The sequence below is a fragment of the Microcaecilia unicolor genome, chromosome 4 (assembly GCF_901765095.1).
Source record: "Microcaecilia unicolor chromosome 4, aMicUni1.1, whole genome shotgun sequence".
NCBI lineage: Eukaryota > Metazoa > Chordata > Amphibia > Gymnophiona > Siphonopidae > Microcaecilia > Microcaecilia unicolor.
In genome coordinates this window covers 264,144,032-264,163,981 of record NC_044034.1, presented here as the reverse complement: position 1 = coordinate 264,163,981, position 19,950 = coordinate 264,144,032, and the positions used below count along the sequence as shown (strand labels likewise).

Sequence of the window (19,950 nt, the reverse complement as noted above, 5' to 3'; positions counted from 1 at the left end):
TAACAACAAAGAAGCTATGACTCTATCCGTGGATGTACCAAGACGGGAGGCCAGGAAAAATCCCTTAGAATTCTTCAAAAGCGTCCTTCAAAACAAAAACATTTTTCAACTCTTTTAAAATACTTCCAAGGACTGCTCTAATGGGGATTAGCTCATGCACTGACGAGAAGGCTGATTTTAAAAACTATGGTGGACTCCCCAAACCAACCTCCCTGACTCGCACCAAAACCCTGACCTCCACCCTAAAAGTCCTCTGCCCTCAACCCCCAAAAAATTCAGTAGTGGCTCCTGAACCCTGACCATTCCACCTTTCCATCTTCAAGATGTCCCTGACCCCATCAAAAAAAACTAGTGGATCCTAAGTAGACACCCCATCCGCATCCATCCATCCACCCAATTTAGCAATCTACAACATCTTGTAGAGGTACCCCTGTCTTTTTACAGAAGAAAGTATTGGCCATAATACTTCAGCAGTACTATTGTATGTGATTTCAACCATATCAGAGGATTCTGCAACAATAGGCTAATCAGTATTTTAGACAACAGAGAATATGTGAAAAGAAACAGCAGTCCACTATCATTGTTTATAAATCTTTTAAAAAATGTGTGAAGTTTGCTGCCTTCCAGCAGGAAGCAGGCATCTCTACGTCAGAGATGGCTGGCAAGATATCATGTTAGTCAGGATAGGATGTAAAATACATTTTTCTGAACTCTCGGACACCTTAAGGACAAGGAAACATCTCCACAGCCATCTTTCTGTCCTATTTTCACAGATTTAAGCCCTTCTACAAGCAAATGCTACAGAGGAAGTCCAATGCCCTGAAAAAGTTCAGGGATTTTATTTTAGTTGTTTCCTAATACTAAAGAAATCAGGATATCTGTCATATTTTAGATCTAGGGATCTAAATGTGTTATCAAGATATAAGTTCAGGTTGAACTCATTAGCAACCGTCCTACCACATCATCAAAACAGCAGGCTAACTTCACTAGATCTGAAGGAATCCTACATGCACATTCTCTTCCACCATCATCACTGGAAGCTTCTAAGGTTTACTTTTCAGTATCAAAATTACCAGTATCATGTTCTACAATAAGGCTTCTTGTCAGCACCAAGGGTATTCACAAAGTGTCTGATGGTGGCAGTGAGCCACCTTAGAAAACAGGGTTTATATATTGTATTTATCTGTACTTCAACTGGCGTATATCTCCACAATCCCTATATGATGTTAGTCCATCCAGACTATGATTCAAGTGCTCCGAAAACTGGTAGTTATAACTATGGAAAAATCCATATTCACCCCTCCTCAAGAGTATAAACTTAATAGGAACCTATCATATAACCTTCCAAAGAAGAGCTTTCTTTTGTCAGGAGACAGAATTTTCATAATTAACATGTTACCAAAGCTACAAAGCCAGAGTAATTATGGCTCACAGAAGTCTCTACAAAATATCAGGGGCCACCAGAAAGCTTTATTTCATGATTATGCATGATTCCTTTAGAATGGTTGCTCAAGTTTCAGTGGACTCAACATCATTAACCACTTTCATGAAAGATCAGCATTGTCCATAAAATGCTTCCTTATCTGGTAGCAACAAAGGGGTTGTACTGTTCAGAGCCTTCATCACCATATCGTTCTGGTTGAGGAGTACACCTTCAACTATATGCTTAAGGATTATGGATACAAAGAGAAAGTCTATTGCATGTAAATCTGATAAAATTATAGGTGGTCGTTTATATCCTTTGAACATTTAAACAATGGATCTCAGAAAAAAATTACTCTTATTTAGACAGACAACCAAGTTGCCATGCTTTATATCAATAAAGGAGATGGGTTAGGGTCAGTAAGGCTATGTAAGGAAGCAGTTAGATTATGGAAATATTTATCTTCGTAAAATCAATCTTACAAGCCACTTTATCTACCCAGCAACTTTCAACCAAGTTTCAGACAAACTGAGTTGCAGGCTGGATCCCCACAGGGTAGTTTTTTGGCCATTTGCATGCTCAAAATCTCTTTGAAAAATGGAGTTTCCTTGAAATAGACACATTGTGACTTATCATCTGAGTTTCAAATAAATCTCTTAGAAACATTTGCTCTACATTTTTGCACCATTTCCACTGACACTGAAAATTATTTGGGACAAAGGACATGTAATTCTCATATTGCCTCACTGGCCACGTCAAATTTGATTTCCATGACTGATTTCATTAGCATTGGAGCAACCAGTCTTTTTGGACACACAACTCAACCTCTTGTTGTGAAAAGGTAGGCCAGGTTCTTCTAGCAAGCTGAAATCACTTAAACTTGCAGTATGGATATTCAGGGCGTCCTTTTGACGTCCCAGGAAGACTTCTGCTATTAGATCTTACCAATCAAAATGAACTCAAGTCACAGCTTTCTAATTCTGAGTTATGTTTCTACTTTTTTTTTTATTGATGATCTCATAGCTTATACATAGCCTTGAAATGTAACAATTAACAAATCAATGAACACAACATTTCTTTGCGAATTTAACAATAACTTGTGTCACCAATATTTTGTTTTTGTTCCTTTTTCTCCCCTCATTCCCACTAACTGCAGTCTTTGTACCCTAAGTGTTTGCTTACTTTGTCAAAATGAACAGGAAATAGTCTTAATCAAAATAACATATTAATTTCACTAACTTCACATGGAATGCTATAATTATTACGGTACCCTATCTGAAGTTTCCTATCCCTCCCCCCTCCCTCCCCCCTTACTTGTTTTGCCGCGCTCTTTTTTTCCCCTACCTTCATGGTTTTCGCTCTTTTGATTCAAGTCCAAACACCTTTCCACTCTTTTATTGCGGGATAATACAAAGCCAACCTATTGTGGAACCCCCTCTACATCGTCTTCAACTGTTATCCCCACCCAATTGCCTATCCTCCCCCTCCTAGCCTGGTTTACTTAAATTCCTGTACTTCCCCCCCCCCCCCCCCCCCCCTAGCCATCTAAAAAGTATGAAATTTGTTTAACACAGCGCTTCTTGCTTTATGGGAAATAGTGTGCAAATACTTGTTCCAAGTGGAGACAAAAAGTTTTCCTTTTTTTGGGCTACCCTGGGTTGCTCGTGCCTCCCAAAGCATTAGTTCATGAAAAATATTTCTCCAGTACCAGATGGAGGGCGGCTCATCCTGCATCCAGTGCTTAAGTATACATTTTTTCCCCACTGTATATGCCTTACATAGTAACAAACCTGAGTTGTTATCTGTAATTCCAGAGGCCTCCCTTTTCTTTAATAGCACCCCTTTCCAAGAAGAAATTATTCTAATTCTGAATTAAAAACTAGCTATGTATAGGTCCCGTATTGGCCATTTCAGCCTATCATATGCAGATGAATGGGAGACCTATATCTGTTAGTCCTTTAGACTCTAGATTGAAGACCAAACCCCCCCCACTGAAAAGCCAACCCCCTTCATGGGATCTCAGTATTATGTTTGGTCAGTTTCTATAGGCAGCCTTTGAACTATTAGGACAAGTACTTCTAATACCGAACTTGAAAGACGCTCTTCCTAGTTGCAATAAATTCAATATGAAGAGTAAGAAACTTTAATTTGACACATTGAGGGGCATAATCGAATGGGGCGCCCAAGTTTTCATGAGGGCGTCCTCACAGGATGGCCTTGCAAAGGGGCAGGGAAACCCGTATTATCGAAACAAGGTGGGCGTCCATCTTTCGTTTCGATAATACAGTTGGGGACGCCTAAATCTCAGCATTTAGGTCGACCTTAGAGATGGTCGACCTAAATGTTGAGATGGTTGACCTTAGAAATTGTCGTCCCCAGTTTTCGGCCATAATGGAAACCGAGGACGCCCATCTCAAAACGACCAAATCTAAGCCCTTTGGTCGTGGGAGGAGCCAGAACTCGTAGTGCACTGGTCCCCCTGACATGCCAGGACACCAACCGAGCACCCTAGGGGGCACTGCAGTGGACTTCACAAATTGCTTCCAGGTGCATAGCTCCCTTACCTTAGGTGCTGAGCTCCCCCCAACCCCCCCCCCCCAAACCTACTCCCCACCATGTACACCACTACCATAGCCCTAAGGGGTGAAGGGGGGCACCTATATGGGTACAGTGGGTTTCGGGTGGGTTTTGGAGGGCTCACATTTACCACCACAAGTGTAACAGGTAGGGGCGGATGGGCCTGGGTCTGCCTGTCTGAAGTGCACTGCACCCACTAAAACTGCTCCAGGGACCTGCATATTGCTGTCAGGGAGCTGGGTATGACATTTGAGACTGGCAAAAAAAATTTTTTAATAAAGATTTTTTTTTTAGGGTGGGAGGGGGTTAGTGACCACTGGGGGAGTAAGGGGAGGTCATTCCTGATTCCCTCCGGTGGTCATCTGGTCAATTCAGGCACCTTTTTACTGCTTGGTTGAAAGAAAAAATGGACCAAGTAAAGTCGGCCAAGTGCTCGTCAGGGACGCCCTTCTTTTTTCCATTATCGGCCGAGGACGCCCATCTCTTAATTACACCCCAGCCCCGCCTTCGCTACAGTGCCGACACGCCCCTATGAACTTTGGTCATCCCTGCGATGGGAAGCAGTTGAGGAAGGCCAAAATCAGCTTTCGATTATGCCGATTTGGGCGACCCTGAGAGAGAAGGATGCCCATCTCCCGATTTGTGTCAGAAGATGGGCGCCCTTCTCTTTCGAAAATAAGCCTGATTATGTTCCATACAACCAACTCTTCCATATTAAAATTGTATTCTAAACTCACCCAAAATACTTGCCAAAAGTAGTATCAGAGTGCCATCTAAGCAAGAACAATGTTCTGGCTGTATTTTCCCCCCAAATCTAGCATACACTAAACTTCAGACATTCCTTAACTGTATTACCGTCAATGTACAATAGATTTTTTAACTCAGACAATCCTGGTTTGCATATCAAACACAACCTTTCAAACTGGATTTTATACATCATTGAGTTATGCATCAATCCAGAGGAAAAGCAACATACATAGCATATCTTCAGCTGACTTCCAGTACAGGATGTTGACTGATTGTTTGGTCCTCAGTCCACCATTCCTGAATACTACTGCCTGGATACAGTGCATTCAGACCATTAGTTCTTATGAACCTGTTTAGTTAAGGTTGTAGGGTGCAAGTTTGTATCATTATTAACAGCAGCAAACCTCAGGTTTGGAATCACCTTTATTCCCTGTTGTCACCAGAGAAAGTGGAGTTAGTTATCTGTAATGGAATTTCTCTATAGACAGCAGGGGATTGAGGTCACACACTCCCTCCCCCAACCCTGTGTATAAAGGTCTTAACGGCTATGTTATGCACTGGCATTGGATGTAGCCATTGCTAGTTTGAGAGAGCTGGAAGACATAAGGGGGAAAAGAAATGTGAATAATGCATAAATTTAAAGATTGTCAGGGAGAGCTACTGTCACTGATTGATATCGCCCCTATGTGTGGCTGCATTCTCCTGCTGTCTATGGAGAACATCAATTACATTGTCTCTGCCCCATCTTGAGTTAACACATTACTTGCTGCATTCCCTCAGCTGTTTTGTGATTAGGCCAGTTGTTTCACTTAACCTACAGATGAATCATGCTGATGGAATTGATGTTGGAAAAGTAGTTGTCCAGAAAATGGCAGTAAGCAAGTTGGGCAGCATTTTTTAAAGAAGTTGTTTACCCTATCCCAATTCAGCCAAGTGACACGTGTAATTTTAAGTATTGTATAAGCTATGTGTCTAATTGAGAGAGATGCTCATAGCCCACCCTTGCTCTGCCCACATGTAAACCCCTCCTCCCCTTGTAGTTAAGTGCTATGGCATTTAGGAACTACCTTATAGACTAGCGCCTAGTGCACATAGGCACATAACTGTAAATTTGATGCTGTTTTTGATGCACATGCCTATCAGAAATTATAAAAATAAAAAATTGCCACCTTTGTATTTGAAAATGATTATGCCTGATGTTTGCATGTTTTGCCTCCCCTTTTCCCTTCATGCGCTTTGTAGGCTAGCAGGATAGCATATTTGGTCCATTGCGATTTGGTTGTCTTTGACTGTGGTGCACATTGAGAGGAGGAGTAGATACTGTCATTATTTGGTCTGATAATCCGGAACCTAGATTCAGGTTGCACTCCTGCAAGATACTGCATTATGCTGCTTCTTAGCTTCGGGCTTGTCGTCTTGGTATCTTCTCAGTGTACATTTTTTCTCCAGACATAATTCATGTGTTGCAAAATAATTTATTAACTAGGAAACTAAGATAAAATGTTGATCAGAATGAAAACCCCTGGCTAAAATTGCAGCATTTATGAAAAATAAAAACTAATTCATTCAGAAGAGAGGCAGATAAGAGAAACTAGAATGAAAAGCAGGCAAGGGAAAATATTAGAATGTGTTTGCAAAATTTTAGTGTGTACTGCATTAGCTGTTCAGTTTATGAGCAGGAATGCAGCTCCTAAGTTGGTGCCTCACTGAGTTCTATATGCTTTAGTAAACCACTACAAAGCTTTTCTGTTTTTTTTTCAGGATAGCTAAATATAACTCCAGTTTGATTCTTTTAAGGTTTCCCACACAAGCATAAGCCAAAGTGCATATATTCTAGACTTAGTGAATGTGTTATTACTAATAAATATTAGTACATAAATACATAAGTATTGCCATACTGGGAAAGACCAAAGGTCCATCAAGCCCAGCATCCTGTTTCCAACAGTGGCCAATCCAGGTCACAAATACCTGGCAAGATCCCAAAAAAGTACAAAACATTTTATACTGCTTATCCCAGAAATAGTGGATTTTCCCCAAGTCCATTTAATAATGGTCTATGGACTTTTCCTTTAGGAAGCCGTCCAAACCTTTTTTAAACTCTGCTAAGCTAACGGCCTTTACCACATTCTCTGGCAACGAATTCCAGAGTTTAATTACATGTTGAATGAAGAAACGTTTTCTCCAATTCGTTTTAAATTTACTACATTGTAGCTTCATCGCATGCCCCTTAGTCCTAGTATTTTTGGAAAGCATAAACAGATGCTTCACATCTACTCGTTCAACTGCACTCATTATTTTATAGACCTCTATCATATCTCCCCTCAGCTGCCTTTTCTCCAAGCTGAAAAGCCGTAGCCGCTTTAGCCTTTCCTCATAGGGAAGTCATCCCACCCTTTATCATTTTCGTCGCCCATCTCTGCACCTTTTCTAATTCCACTATATCTTTTTTGAGATGCAGCGACCAGAATTGAACACAATATTTGAGGTGTGGTCGCACCATGGAGCGATACAAAGGCATTAAAACATCCTCATTTTTGTTTTCCAGTCCTTTCCTAAGAATACCTAACATTCTGTTTGCTTTCTTAGCTGCAGCAACACACTGAGCAGAAGGTTTCAACGTATTATCAACGCCGACACCTAGATCCCTTTCTTGGTCGGTGACTCCTAATGTGGAACCTTGCATGACGTAGCTATAATTTGGGTTCCTTTTTCCCACATGCATCACTTTGCTCTTGCTCACATTAAACGTCATCTGCCATTTAGATGCCCAGTCTCTTAAGGTCCGCTTGTAATTTTTCACAATCCTCCCGTGATTTAACCACTTTGAATAACTTTGTGTCATCAGCAAATTTAATTACCTCACTAGTTACTCTCATCTCTAGGTCATTTATAAATATGTTAAAAAGCAGCGGTCCCAGCACAGAGCCCTGGGGAACCCCACTAACTACCCTTCTCCATTGAGAATACTGACCATTTAACCCTACTCTCTGTTTTAACCAGTTTTTAATCCACAATAGAACACTACCTCCTATTCCATGACTCTCCAATTTCCTCTGGAGTCTTTCATGAGGTACTTTCTCAAACGCCTTCTAAAAATCCAGATAGACAATATCAACCGGCTCACCTTTATCCACGTTTGTTCACCCCTTTAAAGAAATGTAGTAGATTGGTGAGGCAAGATTTCCTGTCACTAAATCCATGTTGACTTTGTCTCATTAATCCGTGCTTTTGAATATGCACTGTAATTTTGTTCTTAATATTCTCTACCATTTTGCCCGGCACCGACGTCAGACTCACCGGTCTATAATTTCCCAGATCTCCTCTGGAACCTTTTTAAAAAATTGGCGTTACATTGGCCACCCTCCAATCTTCCGGTACCACGCTCGATTTTAAGGATAAATTACATATTACTAACAATAGCTCCGCAAGCTCATTTTTCAGTTCTATCAGTACTCTGGGATGAATACCATCCGGTCCAGGAGATTTCTACTCTTCAGTTTGTAGAACTGCCCCATTACATCCTTCAGGTTTACAGAGAATTCATTAAGTTTCTCCGACTCGTCAGCTTCAAATACCATTTCCGGCACCCATATCTCACCCAAATCTTCCTCGGTGAAGACCGAAGCAAATAATTCATTTAATCTCTCCGCTACGGCTTTGTCTTCCTTGGTCGCTCCTTTTACTCCTCGGTCATTTAGCAGTTCAACCGATTCTTTTGCCTGCTTCCTGCTTTTAATAACTAAAAAAAATTTTTACTATGTGTTTTTGCCTCCAATGCAATCTTTTTTTCTAAGTCCCTCTTAGCCTTCCTTATCAACACTTTGCATTTGACTTGACATTCCTTATTCTGTTTCTTATTATTTTCAGTCGATTCTTTCTTCCATTTTCTGAAGGATTTTCTTTTAGCTCTAATAGCTTCCTTCACCTCACTTTTTAACCACGTTGGCTGTCGTTTGGTCTTCCGTCCTCCTTTTTTAATACGCGGAATATATTTGGCCTGGGCTTCCAGGATGGTGTTTTTGAACAGCATCCATGCCTGATGTAAATTTTTGACCCTCGCAGTCGCTCCTCTAAGTTCTTTTTTTTCACCGTTCTTCTCATTTTATCATAGTCTCCTTTTTTAAAGTTAAACGCTAACGTATTTGATTTCCTGTGTATACTTACATCAGAGCTAATATGAAATCCGATCATATTATGATCACTGTTATCAAGCGGCCCCAGCACCATTACCTCCCGCACCAGATCATGCGCTCCACTAAGGACTAGGTCTAGAATTTTTCCTTCTCTCATCTGCTCCTGTACCAGCTGCTCCATAAAGCAGTCCTTGATTTCATCAAGGAATTTTACCTCCCTAGCGTGCCCCGATGTTACATTTACCCAGTGAATATCGGGGTAATTGAAATCACCCATTGTTATTGTGTTGCCCAGTTTGTTTGCGTCCCTAATTTCCTTTAACATTTCTGCATCCGTCTGTTCATCCTGGCCAGGCGGACGGTAGTACACTCCTATCACTATCCTTTTCCCCTTTACACATGGAATTTCAATCCACAGTGATTCCAAAAAGTGTTTTGTTTCCTGCAGAATTTTCAATCTATTTGATATACAATCTCATTAATATACAATGCTACCCCTCCACAATTCGATCCACTCTATCACTACGATATAATTTGTACCCCGATATGACAGTGTCCCACTTGTTATCCTCCTTCCACCAGGTCTCAGAGATGCCTATTATATCTAATTTTTCATTTAGTGCAATATATTCTAACTCTCCCATCTTATTTCTTAGGCTCCTGGCATTCGCATATAGACATTTCAAAGTATGTTTGTTGTTCCTATTTACATCATGCTCAGTACTTGACAGTATTAATTTGCAATCTTTTGTCTGATTTTTATTTTTATTTAAGGACACCTGATCTACTACGGTCTCTTTTGCAACCTCACTATCAGGATACCCTATCTTCCCTTTTTTGGTGATGTCTTTGAAAGATACCTTATCCCGAACCATGTGCTTTTGGGCGACTGTTGGCCTTCCCACCATTTCTAGTTTAAAAGCTGCTCTGTCTCCTTTTTAAATGCCGATGCCAGCAGCCTTGCCCCATCCTGGTTAAGGTGGAGCCCATCCTTTCGGAATAGGCTCCCCCTTCCCCAGAATGTTGCCCAGTTCCTAACAAATCTAAAACCCTCCTCCCTGCACCATCGTCTCATCCACGCATTGAGACTCCGGAGCTCTGCCTGTCTCTTGGGCCCTGCGCGTGGAACAGGTAGCATTTCAGAAAATGCTACTGTAGAGGATCTGGATTTGAGCTTTCTATCTAAGAGCCTAAATTTGGCTTCTAGAACCTCTCTCCCACATTTTCCTATGTCATTGGTACCCACATGTACCAAGACAGCCGGCTCCTCCCCAGCACTATCTAAAATCCTATTAGGTGATGCGTGAGGTCCGCCACCTTCACACCAGGCAGCAAGTGACCGGCAATCCTCACGTCCACCAGCCACCCAGCTGTCTATATGCCTAATGATCGAATCACCAACTACTATAGGCTGTCCTAACCTTTCCCTCCTGGTCAGCACTTGGAGACTTATCCTTGGTGTGAGAGGATAGTACATCCCCAGGGTGATTTCCTTCTTGGAGACCTCCATCCTCCAAGGTAGCACAGGGGCTGCCAGACTGGAGGTGGAACTTCTCTACAGCATCCATGTAGGTCTCCTCTATGTACCTCTCTGTCTCCCTCAGTTCCACCAAGTCTGCTATTCTAGTCTCAAGAGAACAGACACGTTCTCTGCTAGGAGCTCTTTGCATTGGGCACACACACATGACATCTCACCAACTGGGAGATATTCATACATGTGACACTCAGTGCAAAAGACTGAATAGTACCCCTCTCGCTGCTGGACTACTGACTCCATCTTAGTGTTTTTGAGTTTTTCAATAATTTAAAACTTGCTACAGTATTAAGGATATTAGCCTAATATAAAAGTGTCTTTTAGTTTATATAGTATATTGTATGATTTATTTAGTGTTTCCTTCTTAGATGGTAATGAAATGTATTTAAAACTCTGTAGGAGCACTCCTTGCTTGTTACCCTATTTACAATAACTGACTGTAAATGAAGAGTTGTCCTAGGGGAGGGTGGGTGGGAAGACTAAACTAGATCCTGCAGTGCCTGCTAGATTCTATCTGTTGATGCTGTGGTACAAAGTTTTTAAAACTCAGTGGAAAAGACTATGGAGATTAGTTGATAAAATTTTCTTTTTATATTTTTATTTTGCCTAACACTAACCTACAATTCCTCCTTTAAACCCCAGTCTTTAAGTTCCCAAAGCACAAAGCAAAATAGTGTTCACTTACCAGAGAAATGCCCTCTTCTCTCGGAACTTCTCAGAAAGAAAGTTCAGTGAGACTTTTCCTCTTTATATAGTTTTGAATCTAAGGGGCCTTTTTTAAACAGGCTCTTTGAAGCTGACTCAGCAACCTATGCAAGTATTCTGCTTCCCCACACCTTAATTAACACTTAATTGAGGTCGCTGGACATGCTGCCTCTCCAGCAGCCAAGGAACCGAAAATAACTGCCTTTTAGAACAAGAGTTTTTGGCTATTTAGTTTCTACCTCTAGAAAAGGTTTCAGTTTAAAACTAATGGAAAAATGCCTATTTCTAGAGAAAATTTCAGTTTAAAACTATGGTAAATATTGTTCGACCTTGGTTTAGTAATGTAGATGTTTTCAATGTTCTATCCATAAATAATGCTTAAAATGTTATTGGCTAAATAGCAAAAACGAAAAAGGCACAGTGGTACAGAATAAGTAGGTTTTCAGGCTAATGAATATTCTTGCTAATTTGAGACCCTGTTTACTAAGCAGCGCTAAGGGCATGTTAGTGGTTTTAGCATGCGCTAATGATTAGAACACACAGAATTCTGTAGCCCATAGGAACATATGGACAACTTTAGCGTTTAGCACATGCTAATTTTAGCGCGTGCTAAAATCACTAGTGCAGCTTAATAGGGCCCTTGGCTTTTTAACAACAATTTGTGTAAATTTCCCTTGAGTATTCAGGTAGATACTGCGTAAACTAAAACCTGTAAGTGGAAACCCATGTTTGGTTGATGAGTTTGGTCCATTGAATGGAGGGAGAATGGGGAGTTCAACATCAAAGAGTGCAGCCTCTGAGGACGCTTATCATTCAGCTCTTGTCAGCAAAGGTGATTAGAATTACTCAGGCTTCTTTTTATCTTAAGTACTTAAGGTTTAAATAGATCTGTAAAATTACTGGGTTTCAGAGAATTGTATTTAGTATTGAGAGTTGTGTGGTTTTTTTTTATTTTTTTTCATTCATTCAAGTTCCTCAGAGGTTTCATTCACCCTCACCTTTTCCCAAGTCTGACTACTAAAGTGATGATGTTGAGTCTGGGCACCACCTTAGAGATGCATCTTCAGTATCACTGGTTGACCAGTAAGAGCTATCTTCCTATCCCAGGCTTATGAATGCCACTACTCCTGTTGAACTGGGGGTCAAAATTCAAATCCCCTGTGCAATAGCATGGAGTACTGAGTGAGGGAAAAAAGTGAGAAATTTCATTGTTCAGTTTTGCTAGTAATTTTACATATTGCATTCAGGCTCACAATCGCAGGTTCTTTTGTAATTAGTGGATTAAAATTTCTGTGTTTGATATAGTTCTTTTAATACTCATAAATGTTTGAAAGCTATACCGCATTTCAGATTATGTTTTCTTTCTTTCCACACAGAACTTTTCTATCTCTCTCATAAATTGGTGGATTTGTATCCAAATAATCCTGTAAGTTATCGTGATATATTTAATATTCTTACTAATTTTAAAAGAATAGCCTATAAAAGTGGTCATGGAACAGCCATTTTTTCTTGCTAACAACATTTGCTATGTCATTTAATAGAGTAAGGCTGCCATAAAGAAGTAATTTTATAAAAGTTTTTCTATGTGTAAAGCAGAGACTGACCAAATTTTGGTTTTTGTATTGGAATCAACACCTAAACTGACCTGTGCATTTTTAGCTGAAACCAAAACCATTGCTCCTCCCCACCTCCACTGCTGCAAGCCTGCCCTCCTCCCGTGCCAGCCTCCCCACCTCCCGTGCCAGCCTCCCCACCTCCTGACAGAAAACGCATTCCTCCCCCTGATCCTCCCACCAGCTCTGCCTCCTCCCTCTATAGGCCTTCCCTGGGTCTACCTTTTAAAAGCCTTGGTGTTCTAGTGGCCTCTTCAGGGCAGGAACAGCCCAAGTTGCTCCGCTCCTGCTGGCTGCAGGAACAGCCTCTAGTGTGAAGCCTATTTTTTATGCAGAAAAAGCCTTGTATAAAATTATACGGCTGTTCACACTTGTATAAGTGCACACAGTGACAAAATTGTTCATACTTGTGCTGTGTACCGGCATTTCTCTGTTCTTAGTTGAAGTGGAATTGCAGTGTATGAACACATTTTATAAAATAGCTTTGGAGCAGGTATCATTGTGTTCATTGGCTAGCTCTGGGTGACTATCTTATAAAGGCATAGAGGCATTGACTTAAAATAGGCACCTTTTTGAGCTTCACATGTAGGTGTTCTTACAGAATGTCACCAGAACTGTAACAAAACAATGGGCAGCAAGTACAGACTTAAAGTGAAAGAAAATGTAGTTATAATTACAGTGGTGGAAATAAGTATTTGATCCCTTGCTGATTTTGTAAGTTTGCCCACTGACAAAGACATGAGCAGCCCATAATTGAAGGGTAGGTTATTGGTAACAGTGAGAGATAGCACATCACAAATTAAATCCGGAAAATCACATTGTGGAAAGTATATGAATTTATTTGCATTCTGCAGAGGGAAATAAGTATTTGATCCCCCACCAACCAGTAAGAGATCTGGCCCCTACAGACCAGGTAGATGCTCCAAATCAACTCGTTACCTGCATGACAGACAGCTGTCGGCAATGGTCACCTGTATGAAAGACACCTGTCCACAGACTCAGTGAATCAGTCAGACTCTAACCTCTACAAAATGGCCAAGAGCAAGGAGCTGTCTAAGGATGTCAGGGACAAGATCATACACCTGCACAAGGCTGGAATGGGCTACAAAACCATCAGTAAGACGCTGGGCGAGAAGGAGACAACTGTTGGTGCCATAGTAAGAAAATGGAAGAAGTACAAAATGACTGTCAATCGACAAAGATCTGGGGCTCCACGCAAAATCTCACCTCGTGGGGTATCCTTGATCATGAGGAAGGTTAGAAATCAGCCTACAACTACAAGGGGGGAACTTGTCAATGATCTCAAGGCAGCTGGGACCACTGTCACCACGAAAACCATTGGTAACACATTACGACATAACGGATTGCAATCCTGCAGTGCCCGCAAGGTCCCCCTGCTCCGGAAGGCACATGTGACGGCCCGTCTGAAGTTTGCCAGTGAACACCTGGATGATGCCGAGAGTGATTGGGAGAAGGTGCTGTGGTCAGATGAGACAAAAATTGAGCTCTTTGGCATGAACTCAACTCGCCGTGTTTGGAGGAAGAGAAATGCTGCCTATGACCCAAAGAACACCGTCCCCACTGTCAAGCATGGAGGTGGAAATGTTATGTTTTGGGGGTGTTTCTCTGCTAAGGACTACTTCACCGCATCAATGGGAGAATGGATGGGGCCATGTACCGTACAATTCTGAGTGACAACCTCCTTCCCTCCGCCAGGGCCTTAAAAATGGGTCGTGGCTGGGTCTTCCAGCACGACAATGACCCAAAACATACAGCCAAGGCAACAAAGGAGTGGCTCAGGAAGAAGCACATTAGGGTCATGGAGTGGCCTAGCCAGTCACCAGACCTTAATCCCATTGAAAACTTATGGAGGGAGCTGAAGCTGCGAGTTGCCAAGCGACAGCCCAGAACTCTTAATGATTTAGAGATGATCTGCAAAGAGGAGTGGACCAAAATTCCTCCTGACGTGTGTGCAAACCTCATCATCAACTACAGAAGACGTCTGACCGCTGTGCTTGCCAACAAGGGTTTTGCCACCAAGTATTAGGTCTTGTTTGCCAGAGGGATTAAATACTTATTTCCCTCTGCAGAATGCAAATAAATTCATATACTTTCCACAATGTGATTTTCCGGATTTAATTTGTGATGTGCTATCTCTCACTGTTACCAATAACCTACCCTTCAATTATGGGCTGCTCATGTCTTTGTCAGTGGGCAAACTTACAAAATCAGCAAGGGATCAAATACTTATTTCCACCACTGTAGATATACAAATGAAAACCATTCAAAAGTATTAGTATTTAATGTAGAGGAGGCCAGCACCCACTTTATGCCTATATATATTTCCCCATATAAAATAAGCATGCGTGTACATGTGAGCATCTAAAAGCCAAACATGCAAGTTGCATCCTTTTTAGGAACCAGGAGAAAATATCCACATGGACTTTGCCTATTTTTATACACATATACCTCCAAGTAGGATTTTGACTTGACTTCATTAATTTTAGAGAAAGCATATACAATTATTGCTGGTTATCGTCTGTACAGTGAGGACATTTTAGGTGATGTGTACTGATCTTAAGTATAATTCTGTAATAGAATATAACCACATCATTTTTACAGACACAGAAATAGTTGTTTTGAAAGCTTCCGCTTAACCAGTCCTATCATTAAGTAAGTTCATTAGTTGGGGTACTGCTATGCTAACATTCATCAGAGCCATGTGTGGGCCTGATACTTAACTGCAGTTGTATTATGGTCATAATTCAAAGGAGCAACTTTTGAGGAGCCTTATTCAAAACTAAATCAAACTCTGTATAATATAGTGCTTTGGACGTAAACAGTTTGCAGCTGTAACAAAGAAAAAAATGATAATTATATCTGCCAAAGATGTTTTTTTCATTGTTCTGATTCAAAATATTTGCATATAAATACAAGAAATAAAATATCTTGGGAGAAAAGAGTAATCTTTGAATAAGACAGAGGAAACAATGGTACCAAGAAATAACAGGTAAATATTTTGAGTACTCATATTGCTGCTGGTAAGAGAGCTACCTGGCCTGCACTGTTTGGAAGTTTAGAGTTATTTTTATTTTTATTACCTTAGTTTCATTTTACACCTATGTCTTAAATGACTTGTACCTTATGAACAATGTTGTGCGCATTGTGTTACTAGTAATGCGTTACAGTAGTTAATTAAATTACTGGTTAACTACTTATTAACTATAGCTATAGTTAATTACTTTTCATAGGTAATGGTAATTGTATGAGGATTACAATTGTGTTACACACTCCCGCTCAGCAGACTTCCTCTCTGTTGCTTCCCTTGTCCTACAATCCGGCATCTCACTTCCTCCACTCCCATGAATCTGACATTGTTTCCTCCACTCTGCCCACCCTCCCTGCCCAGTCCAGTCATCTCTCACTGCCTGCTGCGAGCCTCCTGCCCTCCAAACCTGTCTGAGATCGCCAACAAGCTATGTCAGAAAAAGCAGGATACCATCAGGAGCCAGTGGTAGCAATTTTTAATTTAATTTATTTATTTGGATTTTGCTCACACCTTTTTCACTAGTAGCCCAAGATGAGTTACATTCAGGTAGTTATATTCAGCTAGTTCCAGGAGGGCTCATAAACTTAAGTTTGTACCTGAGGCAATGGAGGGTTAAGTGACTTGCTGAAGATCACAAGGAGGAGCAGTGGGATTTGAACTGGCCACCTTTGAATGTCAAGTCCGGTGCTCTAACCGCAGTGCTTTTCTTTTGTCAGATCCTGCCTGAAGTTACATAGGAAGAACAGGATCTGGTAGTGGAAAAGACCTTGCAGGTATGCTGGAGACAGCCTGAGTGGACACTGCCACCACTGGCTCTAGATGCTGATGCCGCTGGAAAGCCCTTGCATTCAAAAGCCCTTAAGTATAGTCTGCCGAAGCCCAGGGGTTGAAATGACTGCAGGGGAACATATTTGAAGCTTCCCTTTCCTCCTCTTGTCCATAATAATGTCAGACAAGATCACTACAGACAGAAGAAAAATGCCTTCTAGAACTGTGGATAGTGTGGAATATAAATTTTTAAAATAAATAAATAACAGTTGATGCAGGTGCGTCTTACTTCGTTGCCATCTTAGATCCAGCATCCTTATTTATTCAACTAAATAGTTGTAATGGAGGAACAGTCTAGATTGAGAGGTTCTGTGGACTGATTCTAGTACATGGGCAGTGGTTTGCCCTCCCTTGCTTTATACTGTATGGGTGCTCTATGTTTACTAGGTTAGTACCTTTTAGCACATATACTGTGCCAAACCCCTTCTCCAAAAACTGCACTGGTTGCCAATCAAGGCACGCATATCCTTCAAAATTTGCTCTCTGGCCTACAGAATAATTTTCAACCTTGCACTACATGACAGCCTAATAGATCTACTAACCTGAAATGCAACTAAGTCAGCGAGATCGTACCTTAAGCACCACTACCCCAGTTGTAAAACCATTAAATACAAATCAACATACGCTTCCAGCTTCTCATATGTTTGCACCTGAAAGCCCATCTTTTATGAAAATTCCTCCCCACTGAACCAACCGGACTACCGACTCAGCATTATACAAACCTGACAATGAATAGAACTAATTCCCATCACCAAATTCATCTCAAACACTTACACTCCTAACTGAGGCAACTACAAATACAGAAAAACCTATATCTTACTCAAGACAACTGTTAATTACGTTCTACTATACAAATTGTAACCTAATCCACACTAACTGTTAACCAAGTTCTTTGTTTTACAAAGACTGTAACCAGTTTACTTCAGACTCTGGTAAGCCACATTGAACCTACCCATAGGTGGGAAAATGTGGAATACAAATGCAGAAAATAAATACTGATACTCTTATTACTATGTTGCATAGTCTACATGCATTTGGCTAGTATTGGGTCATGCAGCCATGATCATCTAACTGCATGTTTCGTAGCCTCAGGAGCAGCCCAAGAGAGCCTGCCTCCCCCCCCCCCCCCCCCCCCCCCCCACCACCACCACCACCACTTTGGATTCATCAACATTGCTACGGCTGGGGCGATCCCCCAAGCCCTGTCAGCAGAGGAGATCCTTTGGCAGCCAGAAATTCCACAGTTCTCACAGTTAATGGCACTTTCCATAGGCTGCTGCCATGCTGACCCTGCCTCAATGCATAATTTTGTGCGTTCGCAAAAACTGAGCATGCATGGGGAGGGTGAGGTGGTGCGGTGTCGACCCCTGGAAAGTACTGTCATCCGCCAGCATTGGGGACTTTCTGGCCACCACAGGAGGATGGTACCTCATTGTTCTTCCGTCTGAGACTGAGTGGCTGTGAGCCATGGGAATTTACAACCGATGATGGTAGCATAATTCTGGTTTTATTAAACTGTGCTCCAGGTTAGACAATCTCCTCGTGATTATGATGTACCTCATGTAGTGTTGCATCCATCTCATATGTTTATTACAAAAGTTGTTTTAATAAAAATATGTTGGAATAAAACTGCTTCACTCATGTCATAGTCAAAAGTAAAGGAAAAGTAATTAATTACTGGGAACTGTAATTTATTTATGACATACCCCACATTTTCCTGTACAATTTTGAATTCTGTGTGGCTAACAAGCTAAAAAGAAATCATTACAAAATATGAAACAAAATACATAAACCCACACATATCACTAAAGAAAGAATCATAAATATATAAAGAACTCAGTAATAAAGCATAATAGGGAGAATGGAAGGGGGAGATTAGGCATCAGGATCAATTGATGGAGACATTTACGAAAAACCAAATAATATTTTTTTGGCAAGGAATTCCATCATTTAGTACCTTGGTATGAAAAAGTAGCTGAATATATAGATTTATAAACTACTTTTTTACACGTAGGAAAATGAAGACGCAGGTAGTCTCTTTCACCAAAGACAATTGCGAGACTGTAAAGTAACAAGGGGCAACATATAGTCAGGGGCAATGCCATACAAAATCTGAAATACAAGAGCATAGAGTTTGAATACAATCCTGACCTTAATGGGAAGCCAATGCAAATGTATCTGCAAATGAGTAGCCCTCTCAAAGTGTGGTACATGCATGACAAGTCTAGCCGCAGTATTTTGGGCAGTTTGCAGTTTCTTTAAGATACATTCTTTACACCCTGCATAGATAGAATTACAATAATCAAATTGAGCAAATAATCAAACGAGATTGGACAAGTAATCTGAAAATATCAATTGAAAAAAAGGACCTAATGCACTGATCAACAACAACCCCTAAAATTTTTAGAGTGGATTCCAAAGGATAAGAAATACAGTCAATGCTAAAATTGCTGCAGGAATCATGATCAAACAGATTAGTTACCAAAAATTTGTCGTCTCCTGATTTAATTTTAGCTTGAATTCAGAGACCCAGGATTCCTTTAAATCAAGGCCAGTTTTAATTCTATATAGAATTCCCTGGATGTCACCTCGAAAAGGGATGTATATAGTGACATCATCTGCATAGATAAAAAGATGGAATCCCATTGACTAAAGATAACCCCCCCCCCCCCCCCCCCAAGTGGAGCCATCATGACGTTAAATAATATTGGAGATAGGTGTGAGCCTTGCAGCACACCACAGTTTGGAGACCAAGGTGATGATAATACACCCAACATTTTTACTCTGTAAGACCTAGACTTCAGGAAGCCCTGAGGCCAGGACAAGACTTTCTCACAAATCCCCAAATTGTTCTAGTAAATGTAGCAAAAGATTGTGATCCACCACATCAAAGGCACTTGATATGTCAAATTGCATAACCAGGACTTTGTTGCTAAACAAATTTCCTCCCTAAAGGCAGAAACTAAAGTTGTTAAAACAGTCTTAGTACTATAGCACGACCTGAAACCAGACTAGGACACATGCAGGAGACGAAAGCTGGAAACAGAGAGAGCTGGGCTACCACAATTCTTTTCATCACCATGACCAATAATGGGATGGAAGCAACTGGCCTATAGTTGACAACATCACTCGGTGAGCCTGAGGAAGTTTTAGGAATAAGGGTTAAAATTATAGAACCCCTCTCAGCTGTGAAGAAACCTTGAGTAAACAAGAAAGATATATGTTCCCTGAGAAATTCAATGAATAAGCTAGGGGCATTCTTCAGAAGATTACTTGGACAGGCATCAAGGATACAATGGGGCGAGGAATACTTTGAAAGAAAGAATTTATATCAGAGGAGG

General features: G+C 40.9%; 1 protein-coding gene across 2 annotated transcripts in view; it reads left to right on the top strand.

Annotated features, from left to right (window-relative positions):
- CDC16 (cell division cycle 16) overlaps positions 1-19,950 on the top strand; it is a 155,362-nt gene that overhangs the window by 59,574 nt on the left and 75,838 nt on the right. For both annotated transcript variants that reach the window (XM_030201490.1, XM_030201491.1), the window contains one exon: positions 12,496-12,545. In XM_030201490.1, the coding sequence (XP_030057350.1) occupies positions 12,496-12,545 (50 nt within the window). The remainder of the gene's footprint in view (positions 1-12,495; positions 12,546-19,950) is intronic.